General features: G+C 41.6%; 1 protein-coding gene across 1 annotated transcript in view; it reads left to right on the forward strand.

Moving 5' to 3' along the window:
• ADAMTSL1 (ADAMTS like 1) overlaps window positions 1-23,328 on the forward strand; it is a 376,924-nt gene that overhangs the window by 181,058 nt on the left and 172,538 nt on the right. The window contains exons 14-15 of the mRNA XM_007098528.3: window positions 13,456-13,757; window positions 20,899-21,028. Of these exons, the coding sequence (XP_007098590.2) occupies window positions 13,456-13,757; window positions 20,899-21,028 (432 nt within the window). The remainder of the gene's footprint in view (window positions 1-13,455; window positions 13,758-20,898; window positions 21,029-23,328) is intronic.

Consider the following 23,328-nt stretch of genomic DNA (forward strand, 5'->3'; position numbering starts at 1 on the left):
TACAAGTGCCCTCCTCAATCCCCATCACCTGTTCACCCCTCACCCACCCACCTCCCTCCCCTCTGGTAACCATCGGTTTGTTCTCTATAATTAAGAGTCTGTTTTTTGGTTTGTCTAGGATTTAAATGCCAGATTGAGCCCAGCTGGTTGCTTCCACGGACAAATATGTGGGGATAGCTTTCTAGGTATTTTTTAAGCCCTCCATATTGTACTTTTATTTGGTGAGGGATCAGAACTACACTATGGTAGTATAATTGCGTTCATTAATCAGGTAGTAGCTAAATAAATGACCTGGTTTCCCATCTCCTATCTTTAACTTACTTTCAGTCTTTGTTGAGTTATATGCAGAAACATGACAACCACCTCAAGCCAAGTACGCATAACGACCACTTTGACAGCTTAATTTCTTGAACAAATATGATACTATGGTGTCCTCTAGGACATGTAAAGGCTGCATGTCTACTGTTGCTGTACAGGAAGTTAATCAGCTGGCCTTCTTAACAAGCCTGATCTAACTTGGAACAGGAAGGAAATTGTTCATTTCCTTAACTCCTTCAGGCCATTAACAGGCCACTCAGTGCCCTGCAAAGTGTAATCTGTTAAGGGAGGCAGGCGTAAAGGTATGGCTAGATGCTTCAGAGGCTCTGAGTCTCTCTTTTTAGACTTTCTGGTCTCTGAATCAAATCATCCCAGAAAGAAGGAGGGAGGGAGGACTAATTGGGTACCTAGGGAAGCCAGTTTCCTCCCAGATTTATTTCAGTTGCCAGGAGTTCTGCTTGGATGGCTTTGAGCGAGAAATAGGAGACAGGCGATTACTTTGGACCCTAAGTGACCAACAAGGCCATTGGAACCAGCCATCCATCCTTCAAATGTTGGCACATACCAGTCAGAGAGCCTTAATGGTGCTGTCCTCTCAAAAGTAGGATTGGGGGGTCCTCTATGCCTTGATCGTGTTTGCACTTAAAAAATCTTGAGTTATCTCATCAGATTTCCAGTTAACAACTTTAGTTCATGGTTAAGAAAACATTTTTGTGCTTCAGCACAATAGTCAGGTCTTAAACGTATTGCCATAAATAATCTTGGTGTAAGCCATTTAAAAAAAGGAAGAAGAAAAAGGAAAGCAGGCAGGCCAAAGGCAGCAGTAATATCTGGATGCCAGATGGCATCAGCTTAGTGATGGGGCTGATTCAATAAGAAGCAAAGGGAAATTCCTGTCATGCATCTGTGTGAACAGAACCCACAAGGAATTAGATACAGAAGGAAAAGCCAATAAGAGTCTCCATGGTGATCATGTAGTCATTAAATGCCTTGTTTACCTTGTTGGAAATAGTATTTAAATATATAATATTTAAGCATATGTTTACATTAGTCCGTATTTATATCCAGCAAGTTAGTTGTCTGAGAATGTGGATGTCTTAACTCAGTGGTGAAGAATGTGAATTCACATTTAAAAAAAAGTGGCTAGAAATGTTAATTGTGTGACATGTGTTTTTATATTTTCCCCCAAAGAATATTCAGGGAATCAAACATCAGTAATGGGTCCAGATAGTTTGGCTGTTTATATCCTCAATACAAGGTGCCTGAATTATATTCTTTTCATGAATCTCAGGCCACAGAAAATAAAAGGAATATCTTGTATATATATATATATAAAAACAGATATATTTCTTAAGAATCAAAAGTGACATCATCTAAGATCAAGAAATTTAGATACTATTTGTAGATCATTACACCAACATAAGGGCTGTTCAAGCATGAGAATTACAGGATTAAAAAAAAAAAGCACAAAAGCATTTAATTTTGAGAATTGGCACATAGCAGAGCAAAAGCCCATGCTGGCCAGACTGAATCAGCCCTTACCTCTCAATGGTCATGACCTCACTCACTTTCAACTCCTTCCTTTCTGGCCTCCTTCCCATCTACCTAAATCATTCTCTTCCATTATATTCTCTGCAACTGCATGCTTAATAGAAGTTCTCTGTCTGAATGTATATTTTAGATGACTATGGAGGGTCAGCAGACCTGCTAAATTGTTCACATCTCCTGATGAAAGAAGCTAAGTTTGCTCATAAGTCACCTGCTCTGTGCCGTGCCCCGTGCCAGTTGCAAATACTGTAAAAATAAGCCTGACAGTCCTTGCCCTCAAAGAACCTTGAGTGCATTCTTACCATAGGAATGATAGGATTATGTCCAAAGTGCTGAGTATTGGTCACTTATCCACAGATTGAACAAATGAGCTAGCTGTATTTAAGAAATGTAATATGATGTTTGAGTATGCACAGTGTGATAGTATTATTGATTTAAAAAGAAATGTGGGAGAATTATTTATTGAATTCCTAAATTCTCTCTGCTACTGTGCATTCCTCTGAGTTAAAATATTAGAATAGTTAAGCTAGTACATGGTAATTCACAAATAACATAAATGAGAGGAAAATGTAATATACAGGGAAAGGGTTTGGGGGATGTTGGTATGAACTGATGTTTGGCAGATTGTGATAGAACCTATTTGAATCTTTCACTCCAAAACTAGTGCTTGAGAAAGGATTATAGCCAATGATCATATATGTTGTATCAGTATACGTACTTGAGCGATTCTTACTTATACTTTGAGAAAAGCTGCAGAAACCATAGGTAATTTCCTAAAATTTAAAAATGTTCAGGTATATGGGGCGCGTGGGTGGCTCAGTTGGTTGAGTGTCCGACTTTGGCTCAGGTCATGATCTCACAGTTTGTGGGTTTGGGTCCCGCATCGGGCTCTGAGCTGACAGTTCAGAGCCTGGAGCCTGCTTCAAATTCTCTGTCTCCCTTTCTCTCTGCTCCTCCCCTGCTCATGCTCGCTCTCTCTCTCTCTCTCTCTCTCTCTCTCTCTCTCTCTCCTTCAAAAATAAATAAAAACATTTTTAAAAAATTTAAAAAAATTTCAGGTATATAATGCTGCCAACTATGTGAGTTGGTGAGGGGTAAGTCTGTGTGTTTGTGTGCCCAAACAAGGATGTAGCCCTGCTGAGATCAAAGGAAAAAGCAGTTTAGTTATTGATCATACCTCTATGCAGGGCAGCAGTGTGCACCAGCAGTGGTGAAAAGTGTGGGCTCCAGGGACAGATTGGCTGGGTGTTCATCTTGGATCCACCACTAGCAACAGGGGACCTGGGCAAGTCACTTAACTCGTTGGCTGCAATTTCCTCATTTGTGAAATGAGCATAACAGCACCTGTATCTTTGAGTTATGAGGATTAAGTTAGTACATGTGAAGTACCTGGTTTGCAGGAAGATCTCTCTACATGTTAACCGGGATTGTGATTGGGCCACTTCCAGAATTATTCATCTTCCCAGAGAACTTTTAATGGAATAAAAATGTATAATAATCACCTATTTACAACTGGAGAAATTGAGGCAGGTGTCGTATCTACTGGTATGTGAGAGAGAAGTACAATTTGACCCAAAATTCAGCCAGTCATTCCCCAGCTAACACCACCATCCTGCCTCTGAGGATATTATACTTCTATACTTCTGAGGCTTTTTGAAGATTTACTTGTAAGCATCACACTTAGAATCTAGCCCAGAATTTATTCTGAGGGACAAAGCTTAGTTACCTTTATTTGAATAAAAAAGGGACCTACAGGGAGTTGCAAAAATTAATAAGGAAAGTTTAGAAAATGCTTGGGTGGAAAAGCATCCTCTTTCAACCCTGGGTCAAATACAGTTGATCCCCATAGATTGTTCCCAATGTGCACTGAGACAGAAAAATCAATAACAAATTCAACAGAGCAGACAGAGCCATTTTTATGTAGTCATTAGAAAAGCCTTTACTGCAAACCAAGAAGTTCTAAATTTGTCAGCTCCTCCCAACATCTCTACTTATTGCTCATTCTGTAGCTACTTTCAGAAAGCTAAGTCTGAACTATTGCTCAGAGGAGCCCTAGAGAGTGACAAAGACAAATTAATGGGATCCGTGTGTGCCAAAATAAAGTATGGACCCTGTCACCACCAATATATGTTACGTCCATTAAGGTCATTTTTAATGAACTGAACTTTTCATTGGAAAGCATTGCCAAACTTGTTGAATTAAAGGAAAGAAACCTTTACAAAATTGCAAAATAAACCAATTTTACTCCATATGAAGGAAAAAAAATGGTCATGGAAAGTATTCTGAGTTTACAATATTTTAGATTTGTATCAAAATCAGGGGAAATGATATGCATTAAAAACTCCATTCTGGTATTAAGTTGAGAACTGAAAATGCACTAATAGCATTGTAAGCTATAATGGCATATTAGTCCCTGGGACATGGCTTTTTAAATAATCAGACTGGCCTCAAAGAAAACCCAACTTTTAAATTATGTTCTGTGTGCACAAGTCAGAAAAGCAATAGGAGAGAAAGATGGTCTGAAACAAATGTATTCTCACGTTTTATTTGTGAACAGAGTGATTTGGCTCCATTTGAATCTGCTACATACAGTTAGTGGTCTATCTTTTCTTTTTTCCCAAAACACTGTGTATATTAAGTTTTAAAAAGTGGACAGAAAAATAGGAGCTCTTTCTGGGTTCCCCTAACATAAGAACAACTCCAAAATGCTTCAGACCCTTTACTGGAGTAGCTGCTTGTATGATAAGGCAGTGTGAGATCAGAGCTATGTATAAATCACTGAAGGCAGCCTCTGACTCAAAGCTGCCCCCAAATCCTTTTCTTCTATAAAAGAGTACTTTTATTGAGATTAAATGGAAGTGTGATACACACAGAATTTAAACGTTCCTCAAGCTACGTGATAACCTAATATCCCATCAAGATGAAATGAGGCCAGCATCTACTGCCTTGAGTACAGCCATAAGAAATATAAAATGAAGAATCCCACTACTAAATTTGGGCACAACAGCTTTTTTAAAAAGACTGAAAGAAACTCCTACAACAGGAAAAAAATTTTGTTTTCTTATGCCGATACCCGAACTAAGAGGTATGATTTAATTTCTCTGAGTTTCAAGACTGTTGTCTCTTTAGCTTGCTTTCAGTCTTTGGACACAAGAACAAACCAAGTCACTCATAATGTCAACACTCACCATTCTATTTACCTATCCACTTACTCATTATAAACATATATATTTACTGACCATCTATTACATGAAGTTCTGACTTCACAGAAGTTTGATCTAGTGATGGACATAGTTATTACATAAAGATTCACACTTGATTTTCAGAGGCTGGTAACTGCTATGGGTAAATGAAGAGGTGATCTAAGAGAGTCTAACAGGAGCTCCAGCAGGTGTGGGGTTCAAGGAAGTCTTCTCTGAGAAGACACATGTCAATTGAATCCTGAAGGATGAGTGGGAGTTATTACAAACTGAGAGAAAGAAGGAGAGTCATCCATGGGGGTGACGCACCTGCCAAAACCTTGAGTCAGGAAAGAATTACACACATTTAAGGAAGAGAAGGAAGACTAGTGTGGCCGGAGGCTAGTAACCAGGGGGGAAAGAGCAGGAAATGAAGATGGAGAATGGCATAATGTAACCTTGACAAGGAGTTTGGCTTTTCTTCTGGTATTCTGGGAAAAAATTAAAAGCTTTACAACTACAGGGTGAAGAATGGCTTAGTAAGGTCTAACAGAGAAAGAAAACAGATCAGTGGCTGTTGTGGTGGTCCAGCAGAAAGGTAGTGGCTTCAGTGATCATGGCTTATGCGGTCACCTGACATTCAATATGGTGGCACATGGATTCTGGAATCAACTGCCATGATTTGAATCTGACATTTATTTAGCAGTATGGCATTCGAAATCTCTGTGCCTCAACTTTATCATCTAGAATTTGGGATGAAAAGAGTGCTGTCAAAATATAATTTTCAAAAAGGAAAAACTATGACCCATATAAATACAAAATGAGCACATGCCAGAATTTGTACTGAATTCATGAATTATCAAGAGAACCAGTAAGATGTTAAAACTTATTCATACCAGAACTGGATATAGAAAAGTGTCTATTTTCTACCAGACAGTAATCCTTGGCACTTATATGAACAGAAAAAAAAATTTCCATCACTATGGACTGGAAACATTTGTATCATCACCAGCCCTCTACAAGGAAACTTGTGTCTGGCCAAAGACAAAGACTTACACTTCCATAGAGTTAATTACACAGCCTGCCACCCCGAAGGTCTGTTAGACAATGTCAGCATTCCACTGAAAGGACAACCAGTGATCTCTTTTGCCCATTTCACAACATTCCTGACAGTATCCATCTCCTAACACTATTATAATGAGTTAATATATATGAAGGGCTTAAAAAACATCAGTAAACATTAGCTATTGTTGTTGTTGTTGTTTTGTCAAGGTGGCTGTAGTGATGATGGAGAGAAGTAAAGGAATTTCAGATACATTTTTGAGTGAGAATCGATAGACTTGGGGAATCATTTGGAAGAGAGGAGTTGGGGAAAGTGAGGGGTCAGGAATAACTCCTAAATGTCCTTGAGCATTTGGGTGGCCAGTAGAATCATGTGCTGTGACAGAGGAGACTGGGAGAGGAATAAGATACTGAAGAGGTAAATCAGGAGTTCCATTTTGGACATTTTAGGTTGGAGATGCCTTTGAAATATCAAAGTAAAAATGTCAGTTGGGAGAGAGAGCAATGAACAGTGGTTACGAGCATACAACCTACTGGCTGTGTGAATGACTTATACTTCAATTTCATCACCCATGTATTAATTACTAAACGAAGCTAGTAATAGTTCTTATCTGGTTGTCATTAGGATTTAACAGCTTTTATTTATAAAGCACTTGGAGCAGTGTCTGGCACATAAGAAGCACTATATAATTTTTTGATAAATTAATTATATTAAATTAATGTTTACTCCTTTCAAAGAGTCAAATGGCTCCCTAGCCCAAAACTTGCCAAAAAAAGAAATTGGGTATAAAGCTCTGAAAAAAAAAAAAGTCTAGACTAGAGATGATATACTTCAAAATACTTAGAATAGAGATGAAATACTTCTAAATACTCAGAAGTTGCTCACATACTGGTGGTGTATGAAACCAAGAATCACCGAACACATCACCAAACTGAGCTCCAAGGCACTAAGTGCTTAGAGTTTAAGGAGAGGAGGACCTAAAAAGGAGACAGAAGGAACTGACCAGAAAAGAAAAGAAAGCCAAGCATTTGCTGTCATGCAAGTCAAGAGGATAAAGTCACTCAAGAAAGAAGGCATGGTCAACTGCCTTGGGGGCCACTGGGAAGAAGGTAGTTGAGGATGCATTTGTTGGGAAGAGCCAACACTGTAGGGCTCTTTCTGTATTCTCAGAAACTGATTATTACCTGTCTTTCTGCTGGCTTTTCTCTTACTATTAAAGTAGAACAAACTCCTGATGGTCAACAAGATCCCTCCGTTAGTAAGACTCTTCCTCATATCTTGTCTGGAACCATATCGAGAAAGATAGGTCAGAAATGCAAGCCAGGTTTAACAGAGTCTTCGAGTATGAGGTTGTGGGCCTGGAGAGAGTCCGTTAGGCCCTGACTCATTGGAACTCTGATACCCCCCAGCATTTCCTTGTAGTACAAAGTCTCTTTCAAAGGAGAGTGTGCCCTTCAATGCAGTCAGGCTTTCTTCTCCCACTTCTAGTGCTGAGCATTTCTGCAAGAAAGTCATTGAGGCGTTTGTGCAGAGGCCAGCTGCCTCTCAAAGAACCCAAAAGGGCATCATTATCATGAGAAAATCAAGTCTGCTTCTTGGAAAATTCCACTAAATATAGCTCTCCCAGTACTGCCTTAGCCTGTTTGAAATTGGGTCCTTCCTTTGTATTTATTTATTTACTTGTTACTGCTTAGTGGCATCAGACAGGGCAGTCACAGAATTTTTTTTATTTTTCAGATAGGCATATTGGTGGCTGGTTAAAAATTCTCATTTTGTTTTATTTAAATCTCTGGGATCGGTCTATACTTGGTTATGCTACTGAAGTGCCTTATAGTGATGAAAACCTGTCACAACCCAGGTATGATACCTAAGAATTAGAGGAACATTATGAAAATAAGTGGTGCTATCAGATGTTTTGCGGGATGGTGTCCTGGACACCTTTGAGAAATTGTGCTTGGAGACTTCAATATGAGTTGCATAACTAGCATGAATTATTTGCAGCTCCAGAGAGTTGTAAGCTAACAAAAGCAGTTGAGAAATATTTTCATAATTCCATATTCAGGTCAAGTATCCTTGACTAAAGATCTTTCACAATAAGTTAGATTGTTATTTATTTGGAATGATTTAGGTGTGGTTCTAAGTGAATGGAGAGGCATATTTTGGATAAGTATTCTCCCAGAACTTTATTGCTCTCCATATATTTTTAAAGAATCACTTTAAGGTTGTCTTGGAGTTATGGGTTTTACAATTAATTCCAAAATCCCTAAAGGGAGAGTCACCCTCCCTTTGTAGCATTCCAAAGGTTTTTGTTTGTTTCCTTATTTTGGATGGTTTTGAAAAAAATCTTTTAATTTCTTGAGAGACACTAAATAACTAAAAAGTTTACATGAGGTCTTTTGATCTCATGTAAAACTGAGACAGATGAAAGAAAATGTTTCATTTTCCAAGTTTCTGTCCCACCCAAAAGCAATTTCTTTTGCTTGTGTTTCTAAATGGCTCTTCAGATGCCAAAATGCCTAGCTTTGGTTCAGGAAACTACACCTTCTCCTAAAGGTTTCACTCCATTAATGTTGCAAGAGTTGGTCACAACCAGGAGAAGAACCAACTTTTCAAAACTAAAGAAAAAGAATAAAGAAGATTGCATTAAAAATAGATGAGGCATTATGGAATAACAGCATCATTACCAATAAAGTTTGGGGACTTTTTTTGTCCCTAAATGATATACTTATATAAAAGACTCTGATTAATTTGGGCTACAATTACTTAAACAGTATTTTATTTTTCCAGTATCCTATTTTCCAGATCCATCTGTGGCCACTAGTTAAATGATAAAATTTTAGAAAGGGAAAAACCATGATTCTCATGCATATATAAAATGAACATCTGTTCAAGTTTTTGTTTACCTCATTAATTAGTGAGGGAACCAGGCGGATGTTACAACCAATTCAAGGGAAATTTCAAAGAATTATATGTATTTAGGTAAATAAGAGGCTGTAGTGAATGTACAAATAGATGTAAAATCGTCTGCTCACAGGACAACAATCAATTGCATTCCACTAGGCGCAATTAATCTGCAATTCTGTGGGCAAGAATCATTCGCATCATCCGTTTTCTCTAACTGGTAGAGTGGTAAAATAGCAATGAGAGATTGCCATAGCTTGGAAGGATGCACTTGACAGGACACCCAGTCACCTCCTGGGTCTGTGTTAAAGTTGTCTATAATTTTTCCTACACCATTCAGTTCATTCCCTCCTCTCTCCTCCCCCTAAATGCCACCACTCTCATACACAAACATACAGCAAAAGAAAGAGGGAAAAGAAATCCACAAAGCCCATCAGACGTCTGGCTGAAGTTTAATAAGCTGGAAAACTAAACCAAAATTAAGTATTTTTCATGTGATTTTCTGCAAGTTTCAGTTTGCATTTTGAAACTAGAGAATGAAGTGAGGCTAGTATTAGCATTACAATAACACCCCTATGAAGACATTCTTATTTTGTACAATGCTGATGATTTGTTTTTTAGATGACTATGTATATGAGAAAGGAGAGGAAACTAAGAGGAGAAGAGATAAAGTTAAAAATCTCAGAGGTGCTGGCTGGCTCAGTCAGTAGAGCATGTGACTCTTGATCTTGGAGTTGTGAGTTCAAGCCCCACGCGGGGCATAGAGCCTACTTTAAAAAAAAAAAAACAGTTATCAACCACGTGTGCATAAAACTAGAGCTTAACTCTGGCTAAGCTCTGCAGTGATTAGTTAACACAAGATTAGTTAACCAAAATCGAACAGTTTCTGTTTAGCACTGTATTAATCAAGTGATTGTTTTTATTCTTTTAGTGCATGCTCTGACATCAGAATAGCCACATAGAAACTGAACCACCCTGGGATTTTACAGGTGCACTTGATTATCGCGGTTTTCTGTTTCCTAAAAGGTACTATGGTAATAACTCTCATTAAAGGATAAGCTTTTTGTTAGCTATATCAACAATTAGTCTTGCAAACTGAGGACCAGACAGAAGCAGAAATCCTCTATTTACCAGGTTTCTTTTTGAATTTCCCGAAGCGGGGAAGACTAAATGCCGAAATCCTATCGGTATTCCCTGAAGTTCAAGCCCATCTTTGAAAGAACTCAAGCATCTAGCCATTCTGCAACAGTGCTGCTAACAAAAAGAACTTTCAAAGGACCCTAATTAAACTTCAATAGTAATTTTTTATTGAACATATGAAATTAAAACCATTAAAAATGATTTTAAAAAAAACACCTATTGACTGCATTTTAAAGGTCCCACTTGAAGGATTCTAGCTAAGCAAGTACTATTCAGACCAGGTGTCCTCAACCTTACATTTAGACCTCCTACTTCAGTTGCCTGCCCTCTCACCGACCTTGCTTCTTCCCACTTGTGGCCAGAAAGCTCAAGATAGTAAACACAGCATTGGGAGATCTAGGAATGTGGGGGAAAGTTTCAAATGAAAACCAGTTCTATTCACTTGGCCATTCGCTCTATTAGATATTTTTCTTTTGAAATATAATCTCCTGCCTTCAGCAAGAGAGAGTATATTATATCACACAGTGTGTGCACGAGAGAAATTAAGATGACTGCCAGAAGACAGCACCACTTAAAAGCCAAATCGTTTTTAATTGGTGTGAACTTGATGAAGACCTAAGGATAGTGGGTTGGGAGATTAGCCAGAAAGGCTATTTGACATTTGATAAGACTCTCACTTGGGAGACATAAAATGGATGTTTATTGTTTTTGCTATTAACCCTAAAGGCCCGGAAAACCAAATATAGACAAACGCCCGCTCATATGCCCATGCCCACACACACACACGCACACACACACACACGCACACACATTTATTTTCATTTGGATTCTGCTTCAAAATAAACAAGGTTCAAACATTGCAATGAGTTCATGAGGTTCCAGTAATGCACCCTTTCTACTTTGTGTGCTTGTGGTCTATCTTCCTGGTCCTGGAATAAGACCAAACACAAAGTGATTAATGTTATAGGCAAGGAGAGCTAAGGGTTTGGTTTGCGCATCACCTATATTCTAGGTTTCATCTGGGTCTCATTTTGGAGGATAAAACATAAATCGATTTAACTGCTCGTCATTCTTATAAACTCATATATGTGGAAAAGATAGGAACTAAGACTCAAAACAAGTTGGAAGATTATTTATGAATCTTGGTGTGTTTGGTTTATCTCCACTTAAGGTCCTATCGCAGGAGTTGGGAAACTACAGCCCACAGTCCAAATTCAGACCTTTCTGCTACCACCCTCCCTCTAGTTTTTGTAAATATAGTTTTATTGGAACACAGCCACACCCATCTGCTTCCATATTGTCTCTGGCTGCTTTCGCAGCATGTTGACAGAGTTGAGTAGTTGCAATAACAAAGACCCACAAACATGGCCCACAAAATCTAAACTATTTTCTATCTGGCCCCTTCCAGAAAAAGCTAGCTGATCCTTGTTGTCTTGTAATGGTCTCTGAAGATGTTATAGGTAACAGAACAATAACTCTTAATGCATAGGAAAAGCTAATAGAGTACAGTTCTTTTTGCGATCGTGTCATCTTTCTTATTTGACAATAAAATTCAGCACATTATTAAATAGGAAGTATTATTCACACACCATTGTCAGAGTTGGAGGGCTTTTCATTTGCTTTTGGGTTTTCCTTATAAACAAAATAGTTCAGTGTGTGTTTTCCTTCATGTCTGCACCTGGCTTGTAACATTCAGTGTTTGTGTATTTGTTGTCACTTTTGTTCCAAGAGCCAGACAGATATATGTGTAATAAGAGGGTTAAAATTATTTTGACTGTGATTTGGGGTTTTACAGTCTTAAAAAGCTCCTACAGGTATCATTACTCAAAGAAAAGGAGACTTTCTAATTTTTTTAGGATACTGCTTTTCCCTCATGTTCTCTAGGTGCCAGAAGACGGATCAAGAATTCAAAAATAAGAGAGGGAGGTGACATTGTGATGAGAACTTCTTGGGAATAATTCTGAGTGGGTCTTTCTCCCTCATCCACCTTTCTGACAAGGTTGTATGTGACCTTCATTCTCTCCTAAGCTCTTCCGTGGCTCAGACACCATGAGCTGCTGGGGGTCAGGGGAGTCTGGTTCTCCTGGCCAGCTCCATGCACAGCTCAGGCTCCGGCTCAGGCCCAGGAAACATTTTGGTTCTGATCCTTCCAATTTGAAAGCTTGGATTGGTTTCCTGCTAGAATTTCTATTTCCCTAAACTAGATAGGAACCATTTGCACTCACTAGGATTTAATGCTATAACCTTCTTATCAGTTCCTTCGTTTCCTGCCAAAGTCAAAGTTAGGGGACCAGGTTTGCATGCCTCCTCAGCACGACTTTCTGTGAAAAAGCAGTAGGATCCTGGAAAAATAAAAAATATTTATTCCTAAGTTCTTTTTCCAGATTATTATACTAACTTTCTGAAAACGTTAGTGGTTCCCTCTGGGCTTTTTTCCCTAGGTCTTTCTCAAGGTCATTGCCGTTATGGGCCATTGTTGATTAGTGGGAGGGAAAGCCTTTTTTTTGGAATTTGATATTGTCCTACATTGTAGAGAAACTCAGAGAAAAACCAAATTCTCACTAGTGTGGTTTCTCTCAAGGGGTGGGGGCAGGGAGGCTGCCGTCCCACAAACTTGTGTGAATTCAGGATCTCTCGTTTACTGTGACATGTCTGTGGATTTAAATTTGTAGCACGGCTTTTCACTATGATATAAAAAGAACTGTAGTCCAGACTAATTCAAAGAATGTGCGAGGAACAAGACTTTGCTCCATTCTTGGAAACTTACAAAAAAAGAACCTCTTTCTATATATAAATAAATCTTGGGACGCACATTGAGCAGAAAAGCAAAGAAAGTTACAGAATATGAGATCCAGACTAAAAAAAAACAAAAACAAAAAAAAACCCCACCTCCTTAAATATCGCCAAGGGCTTATTTTGTGATAGTTTTAGGATCCGTATTAGTCTACTATAAGAATAGCCAGCATCTCGCAGAAGGCACAAGTGCTGGGATTTAGAGAGTGAAGAAACCACCAATTCCTGCTCTGAAGAGCTACCGCTGTGGGTGCAAAGCAGGGAGAAAGCAGGTGGTCTGTGGCTGGAATGTCTTACAGCTGGGAGTTCATATGACACTTACAAAAAAACCAATCCAGAAACCCGTGGCAAATGAGCTCATGAACTAGACCGAAGCACCCATCACAGGACAGGGTAGCAGAGCCCCGAACGGCGCTGGGCAGGGGCGGCAGGTGGGATGCAGCCCTCCGCCACCCCCAGGGTCTCCTGCCTGGGGCTCTTCATGCTCTCCTCTTGTTTGCTTGCCGACTGCAGGTTCATCCCGGAAGCCTGGTCAGCCTGCACGGTTACCTGTGGTGTGGGGACCCAGGTGCGAATGGTGAGGTGCCAGGTGCTCCTGTCTTTCTCCCAGTCCGTGGCTGACCTGCCTGTTGATGAATGTGAGGGGCCCAAGCCAGCATCCCAGCGTGCCTGTTATGCAGGACCATGCAACGGGGAAGCTCCTGAGTTTAACCCAGAAGAGACAGATGGCCTCTTCGGTGGCCTGCAGGGTTTCGACGAGCTGTATGACTGGGAGTATGAGGGCTTCACCAAGTGCTCCGAGTCCTGTGGAGGAGGTAAGAAGGGGGGACTCTGGCTCACATCCCCACCATCATCTTGTCTTTTTTCTTTATCCTCTCTCCCTGCAGGAGACTGTGTCACATGACCGCCTCTAGTCCAGGAATGATAAGCAGGGGGAGGAGGGGAGGAAGCCATCCTAAATGGAAAGCATACTGAATGAAACACAGATGTATTTCTCTTTGGGCTTGAGTGGCGCTCAGACTGTCGGCTGTGAGTGGCCAACACAACTCATGCTTTTACTTTCAGTTGTCGTTCTGATGTTTTGCAATATATCCTAGGGTATCTGACTGAGAAACACAGTTGACACTAACCTGGCAATGCTCTCAACATTCAGTTTTATTTATCTATGTCCTCGCTTTAGTGCATGTGGTATGGACCAAGGCCCAAGATGACAAAACATTCTACTCTTCCCCAGAATAGTTTAGAGCGCCCGCCCCCCTTGCTTTACTCAGCGGATTTTCCAAAGCAGTACCTCTTTACAAAGGGAAAAGGATGTATAAAGGGCACATAACAGTGTGCTTACCTGGAACAGGAAAGGACTTTAAAGTCTAACCCCACCGCCATTTTGCAGATGAGAAAACGAAGGTCCGAAGAAGCTGGGTTGACTTGCAATCACACAGCTAGTGAGTGACAGCTGGGATTAGGCCTGCTAATTATTTATTTCCCTGTCCAAAGTCTTTCCAGCATACCTCACTGCTTTAAGCACTTAGAGAATTCCTGAAGCTTTCCCCCTTACGATTATCATTTAACTAACATTACATGCTTCCGTGTATATTGACCTGATTCTCTTAGGGATATTTCATAGCCATAACAACAGGTTCAGTGATTCTTTATTTCAGGTGTTATAGATGGTGTTGTGAGGGAAGAGGAGGGCATTTAAACCAACAATGAAATTCTTCAAGTTTATGATCTTTCTTACACAATAGAACATACATTAGATCCATAAAGCCACTGTCTCCCATGTCGGCTCCCAAGAGAGATTTTGAGAGGTGAGGAAAATACTGTCTAATTTCCTTGCCAAATTTCTCTCAGTGGCTAGCAGTAACCCCCTTTGGCACCTTATGGTTCTGTATTGCTAGCAAAGTTTTTCAACTGATATAAAAAAGTATTAAAATTATTTTCCAGGGGCACCTGAGTGGCTCAGTCGGTTAAGCGTCCGACTTCGGCTCAGGTCATGATCTCACGGTTCGTGAGTTCGAGCCCCGCGTCGGGCTCTGGGCTGACAGCTCAGAGCCTGGAGCCCTCTTCAGATTCGGTGTCTCCCTCTGTCTGCCCCTCTGCTGCTTGCAATCTGTCTCTCGCATTGCCTCAAAAATAAATAAACATTAAAAAAAAATTTTTTTAATAAAATTATTTTCCAAAAATGGCTTCTAAACCATGGCATTTTGGAAACACTTTTAAAAAGGCGTCTTATCATTAGTGAAAATGAATGTACAAGTACTTGTGCCCAAGATGTTCACATGCAGTTGAAAAGGAATACTAGTGGAACAAGTACATACTAGCAAAGAATCCGTTTTCTCCATCAGATCTTTTAGCAAGCATTTAATAGTGTTGACCTTGAGGTTCTTGTTTGTTTCCAAGTCTTCCAGTTTCAAACTGAAATTGTTAAGCGTCTTAATGGAGGACCCTGTTATTTTAAAACCTAAAATCTTCCTTCTGATTCTGGAAGAATTTCCTGGAACGCAGCTAATCTCTGTCTTTGTGTTCTTCTCCACACACATTGAGGGCATCTTTTCTTCTATGCCTACCAAGGGAGAAGTGTTAAATAACCCTCAGTGATCTCTGAGCCCGGGCAGGAGCTGAGAAGTCAGGGGGAAAGACCACAACCCATAGGCACAACTGCTTCTTTCCAATATAACAAGTGACTCAAGAGTTCAGAAGGGGTGTGTTTATCCCCAATTTCCATCATCACCTGAAAGGAACCATCGTTATCCCTAGTCTAAAATGAATTTGCTTCGGAAAATTTTTTTTTACTTATGGTCTCTCAGTTCTGGTTCTCAGTTACAAGTCAAGCCTGGAACTTTATGAGCAGATGGAAAAAATAGATGCAGTAATGGAATAATAAATAACCAGATACCTTTATCTAACCATTCTGCTGATCAACCAGTGGTATAAAACTCAAAGTGTAGAGAGCATGTGGAGTGGTTTTAATTTCAAATGTTTTCAGAAGATACTGATTTGGAAATAAGATTTGGGGGTTTGTTATACAATTGATCTCTGCCTGTAGGAACTGAGCGTCTTTGTATAACATAAATTGTGCATCCTTTATAGCCAAGGCAGGGTAAAGTTACTGAAATGTCTTATGTCTTTAACTGTCAACAACTGTGCACGCTTACCTACACTTATGTAACTGTGCCAAGGTAATATATTTACACCTAAAATGGTAGAGTTGAAAATTCCAAAGTGGTGAAAATATGGTCGGGTTATATGGTCCATATGATGCCCATATGCACTAAAAAATCATTTCACTATATGGGACATGTATATTTTGAAGTCAGTGCTTGGCAGTAACATTGTGCTACTTTGATCTTTCACCGAAATATAACCCACAAGGTTATATATATTTTTAATCATTCTTGCTGAAGCCTACCAAAAATGTGCAGGATTAACAGGTAACTTTTAAATCAAATTTGGGTTATAAGGCTGGTCAGGCTATTTTATTGTCTTCCCTATCTCAAGAGCTAAAACTGGATAGATACAGAAGGAACCTTTCACCTAGCAGAGGTAGCAGCCAGAAGGAACTAGTTAGTAATTTAGGCTATGGTTGGTGGCTGTGTTTCCCCAAGCTGTCATCAAAGATCACGTAACAATTATGCTCTTCTGGGAGATATGAACACTGAAAATCCCATTTTCTGGAAGATTGAAAGTTAGCCTAACCTGTTCAGATATGTGTCCTGCGTCCCACTATCATCTCCTTGTTATATTTTAATTTCCCACATGTGAACTAATAGGTGTGGTCAAGTAGAGTGGCTTTGAACCTGAACAGCTTTATTACATTGAACTCCTAGACGGTAAAATCAACATTAAAACCTAGCTGAGGGAAAACTTGAAATTTACTTGGGCAAGAATGAAAGGTGAAGTTTTAAACCTGCCACTCCCCTTCCTTACGAGTCCTCTCTCCTTTGTTTCTGTCAAGAAAGGAAAACTCAGAATCGTGAAGTCGTGTACTTAAACATGTGTCTGTGTTGGTTCAAAATGTCCTTCTAAGTGCATATATTAGCCTATTAGGAAAGAGCACGCATTTAATGAGCCAACTTCTCACATCCTGGCCAACTCCGCTGGGCCAAGTATGCTGTGACCTCACAGGTGAGGTTTTCACATGCCCTCCCTCCTGTGACTTCCCACGCTCCCCATTCCAGGGCAGCTCCCTCCCTCCATGTGCCTTCCCCCAGGCGGCCCTCTCCCACCTCCCCTTGGCCTACACAGCACTGTGCTCACAATGCCCTGCCCTTGAGGCATTTCCTGCATCACACCACAAAAATGTATTGTGTGTTGACCACAGGGCTGGTCCCAGATACTCCTTAAAATGACAGAGCTCTGTCCTTAGTTTCCCTCAGCACCCAAGGCCCCACCTAAGAATGCGAGTAAATGGCCCTTATGGCTAGGGACATTTAACACAGTGCCGCTGAGGCCTCGTGTTTCGTTTTATGATATGTTAGATTCGAATTTGGTAACTCTGGAATGCTGCTTAATCTCAGCACTTAACCACCTCCCAGGTGATACCTATCTGGAGCTAAGGTTTATTGGTTTGGGGTAATGAAAATTTGTGTTCCACACGCATATCTAAGAGGACAATACTGACATCCTTTTAGAACTGTTAGCCCTTGAGACCCTTGTTCTTTGCAGTGATAGAAGGACTTCAATGGTATAAACTAGGAGTTCGTGAAGGAGAAGCAAAGCCCACCATCCACACAGCTCCACACCTAAAGCCCTTTCAACTGGGGGAAGTGGTAGGACCTGGGATCACTTCCTGATGATGTCATCGACTCAATTTCATAAAGTATTCAGTAGCCGGAAAAAGCGAAAATGTATTTTAGAGTGACGTTTAGAATCTCTTGAATATTGGGGCGCCTGGGTGGCTCAGTCGGTTAAGCGTCCGACTTCAGCTCAGGTCACGATCTCATGGTCTGTGAGTTCAAGCCCCGCATCGGGCTCTGGGCTGATGGCTCAGAGCCTGGAGCCTGCTTCCGATTCTGTGTCTCCCTCTCTCTCTGCCCCTCCCCCATTCATGCTCTGTCTCTCTCTGTCTCAAAAATAAATAAACGTTAAAAAAAAAATTAAAAAAAAAAAAAAGAATCTCTTGAATATTACCAGGTACCCAAATGAATTGAAAGCCTAATTTCTTTTTTTTTTTTTTTTACCTTTTTTTAACGTTTATTTATTTTTGAGAGATAGAGACAGTGTGAGCAGGGGAAGGGCAGAGAAAGAGGGAGACACAGAATCTGAAGCAGGTGCCGGGCTCTGAGCTATCAGCACAGAGCCCGACGTGGGGCTCGAACTCACGAACCGCGAGATCATGACCTGAGCCGAAGTCAGACGTTTAACCGACTGAGCCACCCAGGCACCCCTGAAAGCCTAATTTCTAATATAACCCCAGGTCTAGATTCTGTATAGAAGACTTAGCTTTATCCAGCACTTTGTCGTCATTACCTTAATGCCGGACTCTCCCAGGGGGAAGTATCAGTGATGATTTCAACCATTTCTTGTGAGATGTTTTGCTACATTGTCATACCATGAATTTCAAATGGCTCATCCCAGATGCAACCAAGAGAGCAACACCCTGGAGCCAGCATTATGGAATCTGGTGGGATAGCTTGAATGTCTAGTAGAAATTGCAAATGCTCCAGCCTGAACTGACCACGATATATTTCAATTTTAAAGCTCACAAAAAGCTTAAGACATAGAAAATTTACATGCGTGTGCTCAAAGTAAATACTGTGATTTTTGAAAAGGTTTAATTTGTCAGACTTCTGGGAAAGGTGCTTCCGATTCTGGCTTTAAAATGCCACTTTCCTGGAGCCTGGGTAGCTCAGCCGGTTAAGTGGCTCACAGTTTCGTGGGTTTGAGCCCTGTGTCAGGCTCTAGGCTGGCAGAAGGGAGCCTGCTTAGGGTTTTCTCTCTCCCTCTCTCTCTGTCCCTCCCCCACTCATGCTATCTCTGTCTCTCTCAAAATAAATTAATAAACTGTAAAAAATAAATAAATAAAATGTCATCTTCTTTTAGAGAGAAAGAGTGCAAGTTGGGGAAGGTCAGAGAGAGAGAAAGAGAGAGAATCTTAAGCAGCCTCCACACCAGCACAGAGCCTGAAGCAGGGCTCAGTCTCATGACCGTGAGATCATGACCTGAGCTGAAATCAAGAGTCAGACATTTAACCAGCTGAGCCACCAGGCACCCCAAAATGTCACTTGTTAAATGGAAGTCTTTCTGAGTGACCTCAGTCCGTATAACATCACCTTAGGAAACTTTGGCCTGTTGGGGCAACTGGGTGACTCAGTCAGTTAAATGTCTGACATCGGCTCAGATCATGATCTCGTAGTTCATGGGTTCGAACCCCATATCGGGCTCTGTGCTGACAGCTCGGAGCCTGGAGCCTGCTTCGGATTCTGTCTCCCCCTCTGCCCCTCCCCTACTCCATTCTGCCTCTCTCTCTCTCAAAAATAAATAAACCTTAAAAAAAAAAAAAGGAAACATTAGCCTGTTGATTGAAGTGATAACTACTTGGAGAAATATGGGATAGATGGCACGAGGGAAGGAGCAGGACTAATAACTGATTAGGGAAGTTGTATATATTGGGTACTTTTGATAAAGCAAGACAGAAAATAAGAACAAGAAAATCTTTGTGTATTTATATACAAAACTAATTATATAGGTTGTCACGTACTCTGCCAAAATCATATACAAATATTTAACTACACATAGATATATTAAGCTGTATGTATCTTTTTATACACAGCTATGTATGACTGAAAGCAGAGTATCGAGAATGTCTCATCTGGCCTCTTCCTTACCCTGCCCTCTGCTGAAGTGATCCCAGACAAATGTCTAGGTTATTCCCGAAGATCTCTAGCAGATAGAAGCAGCCTTTTAGTATTTTTAAATGTTAGTCCTGTCATTAACAGCTCCAGTGCTAAGGCATTGCCTCCTTGCTTATCAACTACATGACCTTAGCAAGTCTCTTCGCCTTTCTAAGCCTCAGTGTCCTTATCTGTAAAATGGGATAAAAATAGCACTTACCTCATGGAGTTGGGAGAATTGCGTGGTGCATGTCAAGCTCTTAGCATTGGCACCCGACTAGTAATGTCCCACCTGTGGATTTTGACTCTTACTATGACCGTGGGCACCTGCATGAAATGTCTGGTCATTACCATACCCACCTAAATGTTTCCTTGCTCCATTAAGGTCTCCATAAGGGGTCCTGCACACCACCTCAGAAGACCTGCCAATAACTCTGCACCAGCCACTGCTCAAACTCGTGTCAGAGACACGCAAGTGTCTGTGGGAGCAGTATTTCCCATGCATGTAGAAAAGATTGTGTTTCATGGGTATAGTCATTGTGTACCTCGTTCTCTTGCTTTTGTTCCAACTTCCAAAGCCGCCCAGGTCACTAAAGACATGAACTAGAATCAAAAGGAAACCAGCAAAGATTGGAGTCCTCAAGGCAAGGCCCCCGGAGAACAGCAGTCTGCAGAATATTGGCTATTAAAACGCAGCTCTTGGCCTCCCTTCCAAATACAACAGTCGCCTGTTGATTAAAATATAACGTGTGAAGGTCTTGGGGACATTTTTTTTTTTTTGTCACCCTGCCCTCCTTCTGCATTAAATTATCACACTCCCGCTTTGGCAGCTCTATGGCTTTGGTGGCGTTGTTTTAAAGCATTTCATCAGGACTGGTGGCCAGCTCTCCCATGAGGGAAGTTGCCCTCCTCAAGGGTCACATTTACAGAGGTTCAAACTCAAGAGTACTTTCTCCCTGATCGAGCGGTGCCTGACAAGATGGGCAGTCCTGGGCTTTAAGCTGCGTTCTCCGACATGTAGCCAGAGTCCTACCAATCACAGAGGCCTCCCACCAGCTGCATTGTCTACACTTCATCACCCCACACACGCCCACTCTGGCCTGACAGTGTGATTTGTACGCAGGTGTCCAGGAGGCTGTGGTGAGCTGCCTGAACAAACAGACGCGGGAGCCTGCTGATGAGAACCTGTGCGTGACCAGCCGCCGACCCCCCCGGCTCCTCAAATCTTGCAGTTTGGATCCCTGCCCGGCCAGGTAAGGGGCGAGGGGCGCGGCGCCTGCCCTTGCTTCCCAGGAGCGTGTTCAGGGTAGGGTGCATCTGTCCACAGCGCAAGACCAGAACGCTTCTTGTTCAAAACCCAGTGTTTTGAAAACCAATTAGCATCAGTTCAAACTTTTAGTCAAATCCACTTAAGTTTAATTGAAACCAGGGCTTTGGAATTCCAGCCCAATGGTCACGCTCAGGGTCCAGAAAGCTCCGTACACTGAAATGAGCCTCATGGCGTGCGTGGCTGTGCACGTGCTGTCGTGCTGTCTCCTAAAGGGAACTTGAAGGACCACAGTCTTCAGGGTCTCGGCCACTTTTAGCTGGTATCCCAAGCCCTCACGGCATAGTAACAGACTGGCTTGTGGACTGCAGGGTGGCTGGGTGGTATAATTGATCCGCTGTGAAATCCGCATGCACACAGCATGCAGATTCATTATAGCGTGCTCTGGAGTGTATGTGTGTCATTCCACATGCATAAAATCAATTAGAGCATTTCATTTTTTGGTCCTGCCTGGGTCTCGTTTTTACCCGACCTTGAGCCTTAGTTAATCAATCCAATCACTGCTCCAGTCCACACAATTTTATGGTGTCTTGAAAGACTTGCCTGCAGATACTTCTCTGGAACAAATCTCTGTAGAAGCTAAGCCATCTCATCGGTGATTCTGGTTTCAAAGGGAGATTATTAAAGAACCAAAGCCAGACTTTCAGGTGTACTGATGGGATGAAGAATGTTATGAGATAAGGTCATATCCTACATAGGAAGGGGAATGCTGTTTCTGAACGATATCTCTTCTGTTTCTGCAAAGTAACACGGAAGAAGCAGGGCGTTGCCTTTAGGCATGGACAATAATTTGCTGAGGCAGCTTGTCTTATTTCTCAGTCAACAAAATGCCTTTCTTAGGAACTTAAAGGGTCCAAATTATAGGCCAAATCAGGACACAAGCTGATAGTGACACTTCTGCTGGTCACCAGAAGTGTTCCATGTATATTTTTTTCAGGTTACCTTTTTTTAATTTTTTTTTAAAAATTAATGTTTATTTATTCTTAAGAGACAAAGAGACACAGTGTGAGCAGGGGAGGGACAGAGAGAGAGGGAGACACAGAATCCGAAGCAGGCTCCAGGCTCCGAGCTGTCAGCACAGAGCCGAACGCGGGGCTCGAACCCATGAACCGCGAGATCGTGACCTGAGCTGAAGTCGGACACTTAACTGACTGAGCCACCCAGACGCCCCAAGGTGTTTCATATATTGATCTGGATGGTGGGCTCGCTTCCCCCTTCCGATGCAGAAATAAGGAGGGCCTATGGTACCACCATCTCCATGGCAACCAGCAAAGCAGTCAGCCACTACTTGGAGTAGCACTCCACCCAGGAGAACAGCAGCCAGAAAAATAGAATCGAGGGCCAGACCCAGAAAAGGCTAGATCTAGTGCATAGAATCCCAAGAAACCTCTTTTCTGTCCCTGTTTGACCTGGTCCCTCATCTCCCACCTAACCTCACAGTTTTCCAGTTGGGCAGACCTAACTGCATGGGCAAGGGGGTACAAACCTCTTCCGTCTGACTGCGTTCTCCCAAGAACAAGCAGAGTAGGTTGGGCCTGGACGGCCTGTAAGGGCCTTGGCTAGGAGGTCCAGAGGTTCTCACCCTAGCTCACACCAGCCATGTGACGTGGGGCAAGATGTCTGCCCTTTCTGTTTCCATATATGCAAAATGAACAGGCGGTAGGAGATGATCTGAGGTGACCACATCCTTCTCAAATACCCCACGAGTCTTCGTTAGTCTATAGGCAGACACACTGGACCGCTACCGCTGTGTGCTGCTAATTGATGTCATTTCTGTTCCGCTTACTTACCATCACTTTAAAAACAAGCCTAAGTGTCTAACCACATTCCAGCGTGGTAATGACATCCAAATGCTGTGATGAGCTGAGGCAATGCTGAGAAGTCAGCACCCGGGACCAGCTAAAGATCTTGTGGGATTTGCAGCCACTAAATCCGACCCTTCCTGGGCAGCAGAAGGAAGAAGACACAAGGTGTTACTTCCCATCCTCGAAGTACTGAACATAGTTAAATTAGATAGGCTTAATTTACTCTACGACCTTTATATTGACTCCAAGACAAGGACCCTTGTTAGGCTTAACTTTATTGCATTTGCTCCAGATAAACTCGGTGCTTTAATCTCCCACCAGCCAATTATCAGACTGACAGGCAAGGCCTCTCTTACAGGGCACAGCCAGGGGTTCCTTGGGCCGACCGTCCAGAGCTGAGTATTTGTAGACTGATGCTAAT

The sequence above is a fragment of the Panthera tigris genome, chromosome D4 (assembly GCF_018350195.1).
Source record: "Panthera tigris isolate Pti1 chromosome D4, P.tigris_Pti1_mat1.1, whole genome shotgun sequence".
NCBI classification, from domain to species: domain Eukaryota; kingdom Metazoa; phylum Chordata; class Mammalia; order Carnivora; family Felidae; genus Panthera; species Panthera tigris.